At 43.5% G+C, this 18627-nt stretch overlaps 1 protein-coding gene across 2 annotated transcripts in view; it reads right to left on the bottom strand.

The window, feature by feature from the left end:
* LOC311023448 (receptor-type tyrosine-protein phosphatase gamma-like) overlaps positions 1 to 18627 on the bottom strand; it is a 605663-nt gene that overhangs the window by 50203 nt on the left and 536833 nt on the right. For both annotated transcript variants that reach the window (XM_084025284.1, XM_084025285.1), the window contains exon 13: positions 15826 to 15976. In XM_084025284.1, coding sequence (XP_083881410.1) covers positions 15826 to 15976 — 151 coding nt within the window. The remainder of the gene's footprint in view (positions 1 to 15825; positions 15977 to 18627) is intronic.

Genomic DNA, 18627 nt, shown 5'->3' with positions numbered 1-18627 from the left:
ATCAAGAGCTTTCAGATGATAACTCAAATTTGACCAAAATGTCATTTACGCCCTCTTGGTTCTCAGCACTCGTACTAAACTACTGATTATGGAATACAAAACCAAAATACAGAAAAGGAAGCAGGTAAAATTAAAGAATTTAATATCTGAAGTGGATACCAAAGAAGGGCAAAACTGAGCAGAATAAAAACTGAGAACAGACTGGGAAAACACAATGGGGACCACCTGACCCAGACTAAGGGAAAGACTGGCTGCGGTCGAATAGTCAAACAATTAGGTCCTAACTCCTTGACCTCGGGGGAAACGTCACAAGGTTAAGGAAAGGTGGGAGGAGAACTCAAAAGGATTTAGGATAAGACGACCGCGGTGCTCCTCCTTCCTGTTTGACCTTTTGCTGTATTTACATTTAATTTGTGGTTTTAGTATTGTTTTAAATAAATAATAGGTGTGATCTCCTTTCCTTTCGTATAGGAAGGTCTGTTGCATCCGATGCTAAAGGAGATCTGAAAGGAAACATTGGAGCTCCTTTCCATCAAATGTAGAGAATTAAACAGCTCTTATCATGGCGGCCACTTGTTTACTTCCGGGTCACTTCTTCCGTTAGGAACCTTCCTAAGCAAAATAGACTATTCCAGCCACTAAATACACGAGAAAGAAATGAGACAACCAGACACAGGTGGGCAGACATGAGGGCGGGCTGTAAACTGATTGGTGGAAACAAAGGGAGTAGAGCAAGACTGAAGAACAGGAGATACACAGAAGAAAGGAGGGAAAACCACGAAGACAGGAAGTCTCCAAAAACAGGACACAAGAGGCAGGGAACTTCAAAATAAAACTAAACCAATTAAAACCCAAGAGCATGCGAACCGTATAGCTCATGTTCAGAAAACTGTCATACTTCTATTTGTAATACTTTAGTTTGAAAGTCGTGCTGAGTGAGACGGAATCAAAATAGGAGAAAATGGCATGAATTACATATCAAACAGCAGTGATTTCACTATTTGCCAGGAATACCGAAACATGAGTGTCATCCTGTTCCCTCTTCACACCACTTCATGGACACTAAAAATGGACCAGCTGAGCTACACTCCATTACTAATACTGGTGTTAAAGTGAAGTACTGACAATAACTCACTTCCCATCTATTCTATAACGTGTCTTTACTACAACCTCCAGTGACAACGACAACAACACCCACTACATCTCTATGTGTGTGTGTGTGTGTGTGTGTGTGTGTGTGTGTGTACCTGTATTTGAAACAGAGCAGAGAGCAGAAACTGTTCATCCTGGTGAACAAGCAGAGGATGGAAGCTGCCACATGCTGGAGCTGACATGAACTAAGAGCAAGTGGACGGGGGACAGAGGGAGGGAGGAGGGTAGGACAGAGGGAGGGAGGAGGGAGGGACAGAGGGAGGGAGGGAGGGACAGAGGGAGGAACAACAGGGTTGTGCGCGCGCACACACACACACACACACACACTGGTCAATCCCAAGCCACTTCCTGGTGTGAGACAGCTGGTGTCATGATGCATTCAAGTCACATGGGAAAAAGTTCACAGAATCATGCTGTGTTTCAAACTGATAGAAGGTCACAGTAAAGGAAAATTCAAAGCCAACTGCCACTCCTTTACTAAGATTCTGATACTCTATTCTACAGATAACTCACTCTGTCCTCAAAAAGAAGCACCATTCCTGTTCCCGGTCCAAAGTCAACAACACTGCAATGAATGTGGTGAGACATCAGGGGCTGGATTAAGTACCCATGGGCTTTATCTGATTCTGAACACATAGCAGGAAACATTAAAGGCAGAGTAGGTCATTTGGAAAAACATCCGAGACTTTAAACGCATCGGCAAACAGAAAAAGTCCCGCCCCCTTTGCTCAGACCGCTGTTTAAAGCCGCTCCCCCAGAACACCAACGAGTGCTCCAGATTGGTGCAGGCAATCAGGAAGTAAATATTGACAGACAGGCCATCCAATTGTTTTCTCCAGCTCCACTTTTTTGATTGGACGGGGTTTTTACAGTCTTGCCATGGCCACAGATGACATTTTTTGTCAGAGCATTTAATGTATTCATTAATTTTCAATTTTCAATTCAGGATTTCAAGTAATTTAACAGAAAGTGTTTCTGAATAGAATCACTGACTCTACCTTTAAGAATGACCACCTGAAGGTGTAGATGGAGAGAGGTCCAGTCACGTCAGTCATTGTTTCATTTTCCATCACCAGTGTCACATAGCAACCACAACACATTACATTGTTCTGTTTTAATCATTTAGGGGCTAGTTAACCAGCTAGCTAGCTGGAGTGCTAATTCCTTGCTGATTTCATGCTTAAGTTACAGAACAAAAAAAGCACACGAACTGCTGGGCCTGTTTGACATTACGTTAACATGTAGCTGGACTTAATTATTTTCAACTGAACGTTCAAGATGGCCCTTTAACAAGCAAATCGCTACCAATGCTGACGAGGTTATCATTACGGTTAGGTTAGTGCTGTAAAGGTCTGCTATTGTGACAAACTATTTAAAACTCTTATAAACATTTGTGAATTTCAGTTTACATGCAAGGCAGGGATATCAATGTTAGTGATTTGTGATAGCTATTAACATAAGCATAAGGGGTTTGTTGGTGACGGTTGATGACTAAAGCTGCCTCCACATAAGTCACCTGACTCCAGATCAGCCTAAATTGCAATAGCCAGGTTTCCACCAGTAGAGTGCAGCCACTGTGAATTTATCACACAATATTCTCTGAAATGATGATCACTGAATCACTCAGCAACACTATACTACAATACTACATACCCAGGTCAGTGGCGGCGCCAGGGGGGAGCTAGGTGGTGCTGTAGCTCCCCCTATAATAGCCATAGCACCCGCCCAGCACCCATAAGAAATGTCTGTAATTTTTCTGTATTTATATTTTAATGTCATGCACGGACGTCATTTGGGGGGGGACACAGGGGACATGTACCCTGCACTTTTTCAAAAGGCCGTTTTGGTCCCCTGCACTTTTTACGGTCCAAAAACAATGTTACGCTATAGTAAACAGAGACGCGTCAAGTGCTAGGACCAAGCGGAAGACGGCCGCTCAAGCTGAAGCCTGTTTCCCTTAGTTTAGACTGCCCACAAGCTTGTACACCGGTCTGCTAGTCTGCGGTCAGGAGACCTACAGGAGTCCGCTACTGGAAGTTGGGAGTTTGTTCAGCCTGGTTCACGTCAGCTAGAAGGATTGTAATATCAGAGGTTTCATTTACATTAACATTTGAATCGGTGTCCATGTGCGTATGTGCGCGCGTGTATGTGTGTTTGGTAATTAGACACAGCCAGGATGTCTAAAAAAATGGACATAAGAGACTTCTTTAGAAGTCAAAGTGTAAGTTACTCAAAGAAATGCGTTACAACCATCCTGCAACACCTTCACTGGCTCCCAATAAAGCAGCATATCCACTTCAAGATCCTCCTCATTATTTACAAAGCTCTCAATAATCTGATCAATAAAATGTATTATTATTATTGTTGTTATTATTACTATTGGATTAGAATTGGGTGATAATGTTTTGCTACATGATTTACAACCAGTCAAACCAAAAAAGGGAACAGGAGACTTAGAAGTAGCAATAGAAAACTAGAAGAACTTCTAGAAAACACAGTGAACTGAAAGTTAGAGTTTTATTAAAAATACTTGTGTCCCCCCCCACCTCTGAAATCAAAATTGCGTCCTTGATGTCATGTATGTTGTATCTATAGCCCTTGTGTTGCATACTTTTACATATATGCTTATAGTCGCGGAACGAGTATAGTTAATGCAGGGGATGTACGCGTGTGTAGCTATATATACCAAGGGTGGTCCGATGCGACCGCCATAATGAAATGCCCCGAAATTCAAAGCACCTTCTCTTAAGTGTTGAGCATCCCCATAGCACCTGCAACAAAAAATCTCTGGAGCCGCCACTGACCCAGGTATGTTGGTTTACAGCTGAAAGATGTGATTTGGGGTTGTGACTGTGAAAATACTTTCACATCATTTTACAAATATGTTCAGAAAAGCTCACAAACCGTGTTGTTGTTTTGCAGTGTAAAAGTGTGAAAATATGCAGACTATCAAATTGTAATGACAAAATATCGTCCAACTCTTCTGCATCTGTAGATATGACTTGAACGCTGCATATTCTCCCCAAATATTGTTTATCATTGTGCGTCGCAACAGCATTTACAGTAAATACTGCATGATGAAGTTATTATAATGACCTCTTTCTCCCATACAACCTGAATGCAGCAGAGCAACATGGAGTAATGAGGGTGCACCAACTGCTGCTTGAGGGCCAATAGGAATGCAGCTGGGGCGGAGTCTATGTGTGACCTGAGCTTTGCTCCACAATAGGATTAAATACCGCAACACACACCCAGCACTTGTGCCAGGCCTGTGTGTGTACATGTGTGTGTGTGTGTGTGTGTGTGTGTTTCTCCAAACTTATCAGCTCATAACAGTGTTCTCAGTAAGAACTCTGCTGAAAGCAAACTGGATTTCGGTCCAGAGATCATGTAATATGAAAAACAGTCAATCTCATGTTTTACTCAGCAATGATTAGCCAATTATTAAATAATCACCATCTGATGCTTTCATTTTCCACAATATTACACGTTACTTTCAACAAGGAGAAGTCATAAACTAATGTGTAAATCAAACAGGAAGTGGCTAAAGTCAAAATCTATTCAATAAATAGAATGATAAAAGCAGAAGACTTCTTAAATAAAGAGCTCTCACTGAGGTATGAATGCATTGCTAGACCACGAATGATATGACACTATAAATACAATTTAATTGAAGTGAAGAATATTGAGCCAATGAACAATAACTCACTAAGTGGTTGCCAGGCAAGTAGTTATCAGCTTTTTGGTTGCCAAAATATGTTGACCATTGTTAGTCCCCTTATATTTGAGTTAATGAGATTCTATGCAGTTATACATCAGCTTAATATTGTAAATGTATACATGTACAGGCTTTGCTGTATCATTTTCCATTCAACTCCAAGATGCTGGAATTCTTTGCCTTTCAAGACTTCACTGATTTTCGTTTTCCATTCAGGTTCATCTCATTCAATTTTCACAAATTGTTTGTGATGTTGACATGGAACTTTCTTTCACCATTGTGTAAAAAATAGTTGTCCATGTCCTTATTTTAAAGAGTGGTTGGCCCAGAATAGGTTGCCAATTTCTCCACCTGGCAACCGTTCCCGTCGAGCCCTGCCACTACACCAGACAGAACTTTTGCATCATGTTTATTTGTATTTGTTTGTCTTCGCAAAAAAAAGTTGTGGTATGCCATTTAGAATGTTTCATCTTCATTAGGTTTAAAGTTGTACTCCGTAAGATATGAGATGCTTTGCTTCTAGCGGCCTCTGTGGCGGTAGATGGAACTGCAGGCGAGCCTCTGGGACTCATCTCCCTCACCCAACAGTGTGACTGTCTCTCAGCTGGGTGATGCCTTCAAATGCTCCACACTGAAAGGAGGTCCGTGGTTTCCCCTTGTTGGCGTCACTTTGCTTCTTGATGACTTTCTTCTTCACTTCCATTAGTTTGTTGTTTCTTTTTCTTGGACTGGAAGTTGAATGGTCTTCTTTCTCTGCCTGTTGATCCTCCATTGTAAGTCAGCAGTAATGAAATGTACCTGGTCAAACACTTTAGACAAGAGGGAGCCTGACTCAGCAGTTGGAAGTTACTGATTTCCCATTCCAAGTAAACGCAGCATACTTCCGTGAGTAGCTCCACCTGCAGACCAACCGCTGCTGATTGACGGAAAAAAGTCAAACTAATTTCGAGTTTAACGGGAATGTGACCACAGACACAGAGATCCTCTTTCTGGGCAAAGCAGCAAGTACAATCACTTTCATTAGTGGGTCACATGATCAACCACCATTGTCTTAACTCACTCTTTGATAGGTAGCAACTTAAAAGACAATTACAAAGATGAAAATGTTACGGACTGACACTTTAAGGTAATTGGTCATGTTTCAGAATGCACTTCAAGCCATTAGATATTTTGATGTCTGTTACAACTTGTGTTCCTCTAGGGTTTCCTGTTATTGGACAACTTGGAAGGGTCCCTTTTGGTGCATTTAGTTAGTAAGAGTAAAGCTTCAGTGGAGGATGTGGAGCAACACATTTTGTTAATGTAGATTGTAGGCTGTATTTCAGTTATTTTAATTTTTTTAAAGACTATCATTTAGGGTTGGGCATCAAGATCCTAACCTCCGGTTCCGGAACCGTTAAGAAGCTGTTGGAATTGCGATCCTTTTTTTTCGGTTCTTAAACGTCCGCACTAGTTTGTTTGTATTACTCCGCCCGGCGTGCGGAGACTCCGCGATAGAACGATCAGTAACGAGTAGTCTAACGCGCTACTATTGCCAAACCAGTAGTCAGATTAAAGTTACTTATCCAAATACACGGTGCGTTACTATTTTTGTCAGTAAAAAAAAGATCTGCTTTCTTCGTGCGTCTCGGGGGTGACGTATGTTAGCCGACACCTTCACGGACGGTCGCGTGTAGTCGGCTATACCGGCAGAAACGTAAACAATGGAGGGGGAGAGATACGCATTTTCCAGCTGGAAATAGAAGCATTATTTCGACTTCATCTCAGCAAAAGATGGCAACATAAAGGTTCGTTGTACACTCTGGGCCCTAGTTTCGTAGACCAGGCGCAGTCAGCTTTCAGCGCACCTGCGCCGCGCCGACGGGGTGTGTCCGCCTGGACTTTGCAAGTTTCGTGCACCGCGCAGGCTCGCGCAGGCACACCTCCCGTCTCGCCCACCGGCGCAAGTGGGAAAGAGGGAGGAGAAGAAGGCGTGAGTGGGAGACGAGGAGGAGACGAGGCGTGGACTGGGATTAATACAGCCGATTCAGATCTTCACCAATCAAATGAGCTCCTCTCCTCACCTTTAATGCGTTAGGGGAGGTGCAGTGCAAGTTCCGTCACTTGACAACCCGATGACAGAAGCAGCGCCGCCGCTCCCACCACGCGCATCACGCGCTGTGCGCGCGTATCATAATAATAACAATGCCCATATTATAAAAAACAGGAGAGAGAGAGGGAGATGTTTTGGTCCGAGAGGCTGAGTTTCCGTTATGCGTGCCATCCGCCTTTGATCTGACGTCAGATGTGACGGGACAATCTATATATAAATTCACGTGTTGATTCAATTAGTTGCATTAAATAGTGTTTGTTGTGATTATTTATTGCATTTAAATGTGCCTGGAACTGTGGAAACCTGCCTGTGAGGTCTCGGTGACGTGTGCGCACTGCGCGCCGGTCCGCCAAACTTCCGATCCGCCAGCTGTGATTCGCATTGAATCAATGGACTTTATTTACGCCTTGCGCCTTGCGCCGAAAGTAGACCAGGTCGGAGCTGGCGAGCTTTCAGCGCAGTCTCGGCGAGGCTTTTTGCCACGAAACTTCCGCTACGCCAAGCTGAATCTCTGACGCCTCCCCCTGCTGCGCCGCCACACCCATCTTGGCGCAGGCGATCTACCAAACTGCCAAACTGACGGTGCGCAAGGCTGCACGGGTCGAAACTTGCACTGCGCCGGCTGCGCCACCCTGCGCCGCCCTGCGCTGGTCTACGAAACTAGGGCCCTCTGTGTTAACAACAAAGTGTTGTCTACTTTCAAGAATACAACGTCAAACTTGAAAAAACATTTAGAGTCACAACATGGCACAACCACATTAAAAGAGCCGGTCCCGCCCGGTGATGGTGAAAAGGCGCAGCGTGTGAATAGACAAGACGAGTTCTCGATTTCACGGAGCTCCTGCCAACTCAGTCTGTGCTGAAATGCGAGCGGAGTCTCTCTTGAGTGTTTCGTGGAGAAATGTCTCGCTGCTTGCTGGCCCCGCCCCCTCCCTTCGTCATCACGCCGCTCATACTTTAGGACTGTGCTCATTTGTTTCATAAAACCAATCCTTGCTGCTCTAATGCCGGTTCAATATTCATAAAATGTTCATTCATGATGTTACTGCCATTACAATATGCAAACAATTATTTAAGTTAAGTGAAGTCAAGAGTACTACTTTTCAAAGTAACTGTGGCAACACTGGACCTATTGACCTGCACCTCAAAGAATCGGAATCGAGAATCGTTTAGAACAGGAATCGAAACAGAGGATCGGAATCGGGATCGGAATCGGTAAAATCCAAACGATGCCCAACCCTACTATCATTGTACATTTATATTTACATATGCTTTCTTGGAGTAAACCTTTGACTCACTAGCCTCATGATCATTAGTTATTATTGGATGTGGACATGGTCCGAACCCTTTATATCCTGCACAAGAAACCCTTTACAAACCTGACCCTTTCAGACTAGAAAGGAATATATAACCACCATATCTGTTTCATGAAGCATAAATCATCTGTTTATTCTGAGCTTGGCGCTTTGTTCATACATCTACTACTTTGTACCATCATCATACTCTGCCTCCGCTGCCTGCCTGGCCTTCTCTAGAACATGTCCTAAAATTGTCCATGTCATTCTAAACATGCTGATGAATTGTCTCCTTCTGTCTTATATAATTCAGGTATTGCCTATAGGGCAGCTTGGTGGTGATGCATTGCATTATATGCATCATGGTAAGCACCACTCTTTTCCTTGAAACGAGGCCTGCCTCACACTCACACAGTATGTCATCAAATGCTACACAAGGAGAATTTAAAATAAACATAAAAAATAAAAACAAGGATATGAAAGAAATAAAAATGACCATGCAGTATCAGCAATTCATGAATTGTATTGTTTACTGAAAGGCAGCGGCAAACAGAAAAGTTTTCCATCTTGATTTGAAAGAGCTGAGATTTGAAGCAGACCTGCAGCTTTCTGGAAGTTTGTTCCACATATGTGGTGCGTAAAAACTGAAGGCTGTCTCTCCATGTTTGGTTCTGAGTCTGGGGACAGAGAGCAGACCTGTCCCAGACGATCTGAGAGGTCTGGGCCCGGTTTCCCGAAGCCTTCTTAAAGCCTACTTAACGCTACGTCATTCGTAACCCCTACTTAGAGTTCCTACTTAACATTTCACGTGTTTTCCGAAACATTCTTTGCTACGAATCTCTTTCATACGTCATACGTTGGTAAGGGTGGTCTGGAGCACTCTTAGAGCCTTCTTGTTTCAGCTCCTGACGCTAGTCGCCGCCACTGTACAGTAATCCAGAAATCTCTGTTGCGCATGGAACTGCACATTGCCAGTGTTGTGTTTCACCAATGGTTTTAAGTAATTCATGAAGAAAATAAAAATAAAATGCGCATGCATTTCATCACAAGGCTAAGCTTTACCTCAACCTCAGAAGTAGAATAGGTATATTACAGTGTCATTTAATTAGCCCATTATGCCTAGTCAATGTCAAGGCATGTCATAAATGGATGGTGACGGTTGTGAACGGTGGCAAAACTATGGCAGCAATACAACGCATCCTCGTGCTGAACCAAAGACGTAGCGTCCTCGGAGCTGTTTAGTTGGAATACATAATTTCATAAGGATCAACTTCAATCCCATGGATATATTGACCGACGCGGCTATACTGCATAAGTTTCGACGACAATGGCAACAAATACGCATGTAATTAAGGATGTAATTGGCTCAAACTCCTCCGCTGTTTCTATATTTTTTTTAAATCAGTATAGGCTATGGTAGTATGTTCGACCATGGTTAAATAAATATTTAGGCCTAGAAGGATTTCTAGCAATGTTTTATTCGCAAACACTGCAATAGCCTACATTTTATAGCTGTCATGCACCTGCACATGAAATGGAAAATCGAACTCTGAGCAATCGATTTCAGCACTTTCTTTCTGGACAGCGCCGTGTACGAACGATGTAAGGAGTGTTTCTTAAGAAGACTCCTAAGAGACCGTTCGGGAACCACGACTATAGAGGTAAACAACTTTGGTAAGTCATAACGTAGGAGTCTTCGTAGCCTGCTAAGAGTGGACGTTATCGGGAAACTGGGCCCTGGATGGTTCGTAGCTAAGCAGAAGATCAGAAATGTATTTGGCCCTAAACCATTCAGTGCTAGGTAAACCAATAGTAGTATTTTGAAATCAATTATTTGATAGGGTGGAAGCCAGTGTAAAGATCTGAGAACTGGAGTGACACTTTTTTGGTCTTAGTGAGAGCTCGAGCAGCAGCGTTCTGAACCATGAAAATTTTGCTCCATCCAATCATTGATTTGATCAATAATTTAACATTTCAGTGCTTGTATTGAACTATACTGTCATGCAAAGCATAACTGCAGTTACTATATTTTTGATCAAAATTAAGTTATAACTAAAAATGAACTCCTTGATTTCTGTTTTATCTTGTGACAAAGATTTAGATTTCAATTCTGCTTTATTTCAGAGAAATAATTATATGAAAATTGCAGAATATCCAACTCAAAACCAAAGCAGACCGCAGTAATTGCACTTACCGCTGTAATTCTGTGAAACTGTTTCGTCTGCCTGTTTATGGTAACATATTTTGTTGTTTTTCATGATCTGCGCCAGTAGGAGCATGTACATTTGAACAGAAGAGGCCCCAGAATGGAGCCTTGGGGAACACTACGTGTAACTTTTGCCCGCTCAGATGTGTAATTATCTATAGACACAAAGTAGTCCCAGTACTTCAACTAGGATTCAAACCAGTTTAACCTGTTATGCCTGAGCCATATTTTCACAAAAAAGTCCTAAACAGACCAACCCAAAGTAAATCAAGAATTACGCCGCAATAATAAGTCTCATATGCATGTTCTTGGTGTAAGGGTTACTACAAAATAGCAAAATAGACTATTCAACTGCAGCCACCTTCTCTTAGGAAGGTTCCTAACTGAAGTGAACTGAAGTGGCCGCATGATAAGAGCCGTTCAAACGGACCTTCCTATACGAAAGGAAAGGAGATCAAGCTGACCCACAATTCTTTGCGAGAGCAAGATTTAACGTGCTGCACACCTCGGCCATTCATGAAAACAAACGATATTCATATTTGCATATTTAAGAATTACTTTCATGCAGACATATAATAATTGGAATTGTGTTGATAAATGCGTGTGGACAGTGAGAATCATTTATTGGTATTTTTATTTATTTCAATCATGTTACAAATGTTTGACAAAAATGAAACTAAAACCACAAAAAAATGTAGAGAAAAGGTCAAACAGGAAGGAGGAGCTGCTGGAACTGAAGCTGGTCAGTGAACAAGCTATTTATAGAACAAACAACATAGGGAGAAGTGGACGATGTGCATTTTGTAGTCCATTATTATTTTCTTCAGCGCAGATGCACGTCAATCACTAGTGTTGATCATCAGCTGTCGATCATCAGCTGTCGATCATCAGCGGTCATGATAATGGCGTAGCTTAGTGAAAGTCCAGTTGGATTGTCTGAGTAACCCTGAGTCGTCTTTTCCTAAATCCTTTTGAATTCTCCTTCCACCTTTTCTTAACCCTGTGACGTTTTCCCCCCGAGATCAAGGCATCAGGAATAGGAGTTAGGACCTATTTATTTTCCTTTTCAATTGTAACCTGCGTTTCCCCTGTCTCCTCGTCGGATCATGTGTTTGTTCGTCACCCTGCTGTGCTGCACAACCCTGATCCCTCTTGGATGTTTTCGTATTTCCTGGTCCAGCCTTCCCGTGTCCTTTTGTGGTTTTTGTTATAGTGTTTCTTGTGAATGTTGTTTTTGTGGTCCCACTCTGTTGTTACTTTGTTTTGTTACTTTAAATACTTTGCCTTCAACCATTTTGTCTATGCCTGCATTTGAGTCCAACCCTTTTTATCCCGCTTTACACCAAAATGTAACATAGGGAGCAGTATCCCCTATGAAGAAGGAGGCTGGAGGCTAAGATCAAGGCACACAGAGGAAAGTTAGGCAGAAAGGAAAGGTACTCTCGAGAAATAGAAGCAAGGAGAATAAACAGGATGTTCTCCACAGAACGATCCGAAGTGTAGTCCTAGTGGCAGGGTAATAGCATGAGAACAGACCCAACCAGAGCTGAAAATGAACAAAACTGAAAAACATATGGGAGAAGGAGGCAATACATAACATCAATGCTCAGTGGCTAGTGGCTCTGAGAGCAGACCACACCATCCAGCCAGAATGAGACCCCACATCCCATAATGAGTTTCAGGGATGGAGAGCTGGACAGCACCAGGACCTTGATATGATCCACACCTACTGGCTAAAGAAACTAACTGCACCACTCAATGAACGCCTAGCATCACAAATGAACAGGCTGCCAATGGAGGGGACCCACCCAGAGTGGTTAACCCAAGGCCTGACAGTCCTGATCATGAAGGAATTCTTTCCAACTACAAGCCTATAACCTGCCTCTACACATCATGGATGCTCCTGTCAGGCATCATTGCAGCTACGATGAGTAAGGACATGACACAATACACGAGCGGGGCCCAGAAAATATTTGGTTATAACACCAGAGGAGCCAAGCACCAGCTACTGGTAGACAAAGCCAGTGGAGACTGTAAGATCAGACAGACCAACCTGTGCATGGCCTTGATTGATAACAAGAAAGCCTATGACTCAATGCCACACAAATCTGGTAGGCTTGGAACTGAACAACATCAACAGGACACAAAGAGCCTTCATCAAGAACTCAATGGTGCTGTGGAAGACAACTCTAGAGGCCAACTCAAAGCCAATTTCACAAGTTACCACAGCAGACAGGACCCCAGGTACAGGCCGGGTCTACCACACCAGACAGGACCCCAGGTAAAGGCTAGGTTTACCACACCAGATAGGACCCCAGGTACAGGCCAGGGTCTACCACACCAAACAGGAACCCAGGTGCAGGCCACAGTCTACCACACCAGACAGGAACCCAGGTGCAGGCCATGGTGTACCACAACAGACAGGAACCCAGGTGCAGGCCAAAGTCAACCACACCAGGCAGGACCACAGGTTCAGGCCGAGGTCTACCACACCAGACAGGACCCCAGATACAGGTTGTGGTCTACCACACCAGACAGGACCCCAGGTACAGGCCAAAGTCTACCACACACCAGACAGGACCCCAGGTACAGGCCGGGGTCTACCACACCAGACAGACCACAGGTATAGGCCGAGGTCTACCACACCAGACAGGACCAAATTCTAGGAATAACATCCTAGATCTCTGACTAGAAGAGTTCGGCCCTAGGAACAGTAAAGATAATTTGCAGAACCCTCAGGCTCCCAGGTCTTTGGTAGAGGACTCAATCTTGAAGAAGGAAACACAAGACCACCCATGGCACGGAATTCTTGGTATTAGTATTAGTATTCATCAAACCTCCTGTATTCAGTGTGAGAATTATTTTGCAATCACACATGCTCCAGGTTACAATCTGAAAGTTTGGTGAAGTACCCATGTCATTAGTGAGATGGTTTTAAACTCAGTTTATCCTTCAATTTACAGAAATTGCAAAACATGACCATATACTTTGTGCACTATTTAACTATGAATATGTGGATGCTTGATTCTAACCCATGTCTTGCTATCATGGATGGAATGTGTTAATTGCATAGATTTAACACCTTGGGCCCTAGTTTCGTGGCGCAGCGCAGGGTGGCGCAGGGTGGCGGAGCCGGCGCAATGCCAGTTTCGACCAGTGCGGCCTTGCGCACGGTCAGTTTGGCAGTTTGGTGGATCGCCTACGCCAAGATGGGTGTGGCAGCGCAGCAGGGGGAGGCGTCACAGATTCAGCTTGGCGCAGCGGAAGTTTCCTCGCTGAGACTGCGCAAAAAGCCCGCCAGCTCCAACCAGGTCTACTCTTGGCGCAAGGCGAATTACAGCTGGCGGATTGGCAGTTTGGCTCACCGGCGCGCAGTGCGCACACGTCACCAAGACCTCACAGGCAGGTTTCCACAGATCCAGGCACATTTAAATGCAATAAATAATCACAACAAACACTATTTAATGCAACTAATTGAATCAACACGTGAATTTATATCTATATAGATTGTCCCGTCACATCTGACGTCAGATCAAAGGCGGATGGCACGCGTAACAGAAACTCAGCCTGACTGAATTAACACAGCTGAAACTTGGACCTCTCGGACCAAAACATCAGTTTCATCCTGGGAAAAGTTTGGCCGTCTGGCACTGCTGCTGCTGCTGCTGTCTTCTGTCCAGCGCCGCCGCTAGCCATTTTGGTGCCCTAAGCAGAATTTATTTATGATGCCCCCCCTACCCGAAAAACAGTGATTTAGAGGCACGCAGGTGTGGAGTGGTTAGAGCGCATGCCATGTATGTTACACGTACGCATACGCTGCCGACCCGGTTCGAATCTCGTCCGAAGGTCTTTTGCTGCATGTCACACCTCCCTCTCTCTCTCCTGTTTTTCATATCTATCCACTGCTAATAAAATGCGTCCAAGCCTGAAAAAAGCTTTAAAAAAAAATATGCTGGTCTCGCGCCTCGGCAGCCTGTTGTCCGTGTCCGTGGAGAAACGCGCAACTTTGCCGTGAGCTGAAACCGGAGTTGGGGCTGCAGCTGGTCCGAGCGGCGCGCGAGGTCCCAGTGTCCTGCCGTTCTGGTGTTGGACGGGGAATCCGGTGCAGCTGTGGAGCGCAGATGATGAAGACGGTGATGATGATGATGATGATGAATGGCCCGGATGGCTCGTGCAGGCACCGTTCTCACCATTATGTCTACTGCTGTGCGCCCTGACCCTGTTTTGTGATAGACATGCCTAAAATGTGCCTACAATTTCTATAGTGATATAATGTCGGCATTATAATTATTATGACTATGATTATTTTTCATAATATTTTTGGTGCCCCCTCAGCACTTGGTGCCCTATGCACAGCGTGTGATGCACATGGTGGGAGCGGCGGCGCTGCTTCTGTCATTGGGTTGTCAAGTGACGAAACTTGCACTGCACCTCGCCTTGGCGCATTAAAGGTGAGGAGAGGAGTTCATTTGATTGGTGAAGATCTGAATCGGCTGTGTTAATCCCACTCCACGCCTTCACTCCTCCTCGTCTCCCACTCACGCCTTCTCTCCTCCCTCTTTCCCACTTGCGGGGGTAGGAGTGACGGGAGGAGTGCCTGCGGACAACTCTTGCTTAGTTTGATTGGCTGCCTGGACCAAGTGCAACATTGACGAGCAATGCCCTCCACACCTGGTGCTGAAGAGTTGAGAGTATCTGAACTAATGTGCATTTCAAGGCTGTGAGAAAAACGTGACGCATAGTGAAAGAGAGGAGCACACACCAAGCACCATGTACGATCAGAAAACAATGGTTTTGGAGTAATTGTTTCCAGGCATCCAAGGGGCCGATTTCACACACACTCAACTAGAAAAGCAGCAGATGTCTTGCAAGCCACGACAAGGCTATAACCCTGCAAACATCAAGCATTTACTTCTCCAACTGATTAAGGTGAAACTTGTGAGCTGCCAAACACTCACTTCACTGCTGGTGTACATGTTTGATCCCTAATGTATAAAGCTTGGCCATGATGTTTTGTATCGCCATCTTCAACCACAAACAAAATGCAGCAATCAGTGCCAGTATAGAGTCAATTTGGATCCTTTTTTTGTGGTGGAAACATGAACCAAATGCATCCACATGACTATGCAACAGGCAGAGCTAGTAATGTAGTGTTTAATAATGAAAAAGAGGTGGATGGGTCAAACAAACACAGGACTTTCACCCAGGACACCCGAGTTTGACACAGCGTGTCCTAAAGTGTCATTGTGGAGTGATGAATTTGTGACAGTTTTCCCCAAACCTGGAGTGTAACGTCATCCTGACTTCTTTTTTTTTCTCTTTCTAAAAAGCAGGCCATAGGTGATGGTGTTGTTGTACCAACCTCCAGAAGACGAGAACAGCCAGCAGGAAAATGAGGCAGAAAGTCAGAGCTGACACCACCACCAAAGGGACCAGCCACTCCACAGGGCCCAGACCCGCCCCAGACCCGGGCCTCGCCTGCTGGGTCAGGTTTGTTACAGCACTTGGGCGGTCTGGAAGAAAAAAACAGAGAAACTAATGAGAGAAAGAAATGTCAACAGACAGAATGAGGAGTAAAAGAATAACATCTAGAAGGAAAGTCAATTTTTACAATATGTGGAAATCAGGATTAGTTGAAAGTAATAAAGGAGAAGCGAGAAATAGGAACAAAGGAAGAAAGCAAGTAGTAATTATAGAGTTACTGTTAATAATAGTACCTTCTTGGATCCTACATGATGAATGTGTTTCATATTTGCTTTTATAGGACAAGACAAATATATGAAAGCCTTGAGCACTTATGTCTTGTTGTGGAAGCAATAACATTAAAAAGAAAAGAAAAGCAATCAAAAGTCAGAAAGATTGACACAATCCTTTTTTATCATTGTATGGCATTGATCAAATGATGGAAGCAACAAACAAACATAATGTAGTGGGACAGATCGCCCCCTTGTGATTGTTTGTCCATGGGTTCATTACTCCCTGATTGACAGATTTCAGGGCAGTCCCTTGCCAAATGATTATTGAAGTCCCAGTCTGCAACATTTCTTTAATCATATTCACTGAAACCGACACTATGCTCCGATAGACCAACATAAATCATCCAGTTTTAGGGGAAAAAAGCTATGTGCACGTAGAGCCTTTTGTTTGTTTTGCAAAAAATCGACAGCGCCCGGATCATCCTGTCCAATCAGCATGCAGGGCTGTGTTCGTGTACACACAGAGCCCCTCCCCCCTTGGGTAGTTCCACTATCACAGGAGGGAGGTGGAGGGAAGTAGCAACAAGCTTCCAATTTCTCGGTTAAAAACCGAAACGAGGAGGTCCAAAACAACCAAGGAAAAGAAAACACCGGTGGAAAAGAAGGACAAAAAGAAAGATTGTGACGGTGCCCGTAATAAAACCAAGTCAAGAGTCAACATCGGATCTGCGTTTCAAAGGTGGCGTGATCTAAAGGATGTCAAAGGGCAAAAAGTCGAGGGGAAGGAGCGTGAGAGTTGTAAACATTCAAAATCTGACAGAGTGCCCTCGATCCGCCGGACTTGCCGACTGGGACTTTAAGGAAACTTTCACTGACCTACCACCAGAGAATGGACTTCTGGGTCAGTGCAGAGGGATGCAGGTAAGCGATTGCTGTTTTCAATTCTTCTATTCTCCAAAATTTACCAGTTTTTTGGTAAATTTTTTAAAAGTGTTTTAGTTGTTTTAGTTATTGGACTTTATTTTTTTGTTAGTTAATAATTTAAATAAAACCTTTTTAACTGCATTTGGGTCCATACCTCCTTCACTTCGAGTACATCCGTGACAAGGAACAGTCTGACATTTTAGGAAATGTCTTCTGATAATTTCAGAGTTGTTGGAAAGTGACTTTTTATTGAGCTCGGCTTAAACTGTGTCCAAATTCCATACTTAACCTGTTAACCCTGAGCCATATTTTCAGAAAAAAAAAAAGCCTGACTAAATTGGAATAAATCAAAGGTTTAGAATAAAACATCCTCACCTATTGTTTTCCCCTATTTGACAGAGGATAACACCATGCTAACAATGATTCCAGGCACAAAGATGCCATTGGTCATCTTCAGCAACTCCTTGACTTCAAATGTACCAAATTTAATAGAATTTGAGAAAAGGGCAACACCTCCACAAAGGTTTTAGTAAGGATACCACTAGGTGGAAACTCAAAGGGCCAGATTTACAAACACATTTGCGCCCACTTGAGGGGCAATCCGTTCGCAACAAGTGCGTACAAACATGGAGCGGTATTTACAAACAGGGGCACTTGGGTAAAAGCGCAGATTGCGTGCCACATGAGCAGAAAGAGGCAAGTAGCGCTTTCAATATGCTCTCATGGGAGGGTCACGGGGAAAGTGGGAGTTCCATGCAAAAATATGGGAGGATATGCGTAAAGTGCGCCTAATTATATATTCCCCGGTATTTACTAAAACTGCGGGTGAGAGTGCACCTCTATTTTGTGGCGGAAATTCTCCGCCTCTTAAAAGCAGGTCTAAACCAGGAAGCACCACACAAATCATACTTTATCAAACATGTGAACCAGAAATCCTCGTTGCAGATTAAGCAGCTGTATAATAATAACTGTATTATTATACAGTTACTGGAGTAAAAGTGAGAAAATAAATAATCAACGCAGCCTTGAACAATACCGTTTTTGTGTTTTGCCGTTTGCGATCTTGCAATAACAAACGCAGCGCAAACTGCACCAGTTTTAATAAATCTAGCCCAAAGTGTCTTCATTTCACTTCCAAATGGAAAACACAGCTTATGTCCATTACAATAGTCTATTGTCATCTACTGGAGCTTTTGGATATGAAATGTACCTTGTTTCATTCAAATACAAATACATTAAAAACAACTACTAAATTATTTTTTATTATACCAACAAATTAGTAATAAACGAATGCCAATGGTTGAAAAGCCCACCAAGTTTTCTCTGCCAAATCAGATACGACACTGATGCCTCCTGATGTTGTTGTTCAATTCAATTCAATTTAATTTTATTTATAGTGTCAAATCACAACAGAAGTCATCTCAGGACACTTAACACATTGAGCAGGACTAGAATACGCTCAAAATTTCAAGAGTCAACACAATTTCAAATTCCCAACATCACCCAGGGGCAAGCGTTACAGCGACAGTGGCGAGAAAAAACTG

Source organism: Eutrigla gurnardus (genome assembly GCF_963514095.1).
Source record: "Eutrigla gurnardus genome assembly, chromosome: 2".
Taxonomy (NCBI): Eukaryota; Metazoa; Chordata; class Actinopteri; order Perciformes; family Triglidae; genus Eutrigla; species Eutrigla gurnardus.
Note: the sequence above shows the minus strand (reverse complement) of the source record. Positions and strands in the feature narration are given on the sequence as shown.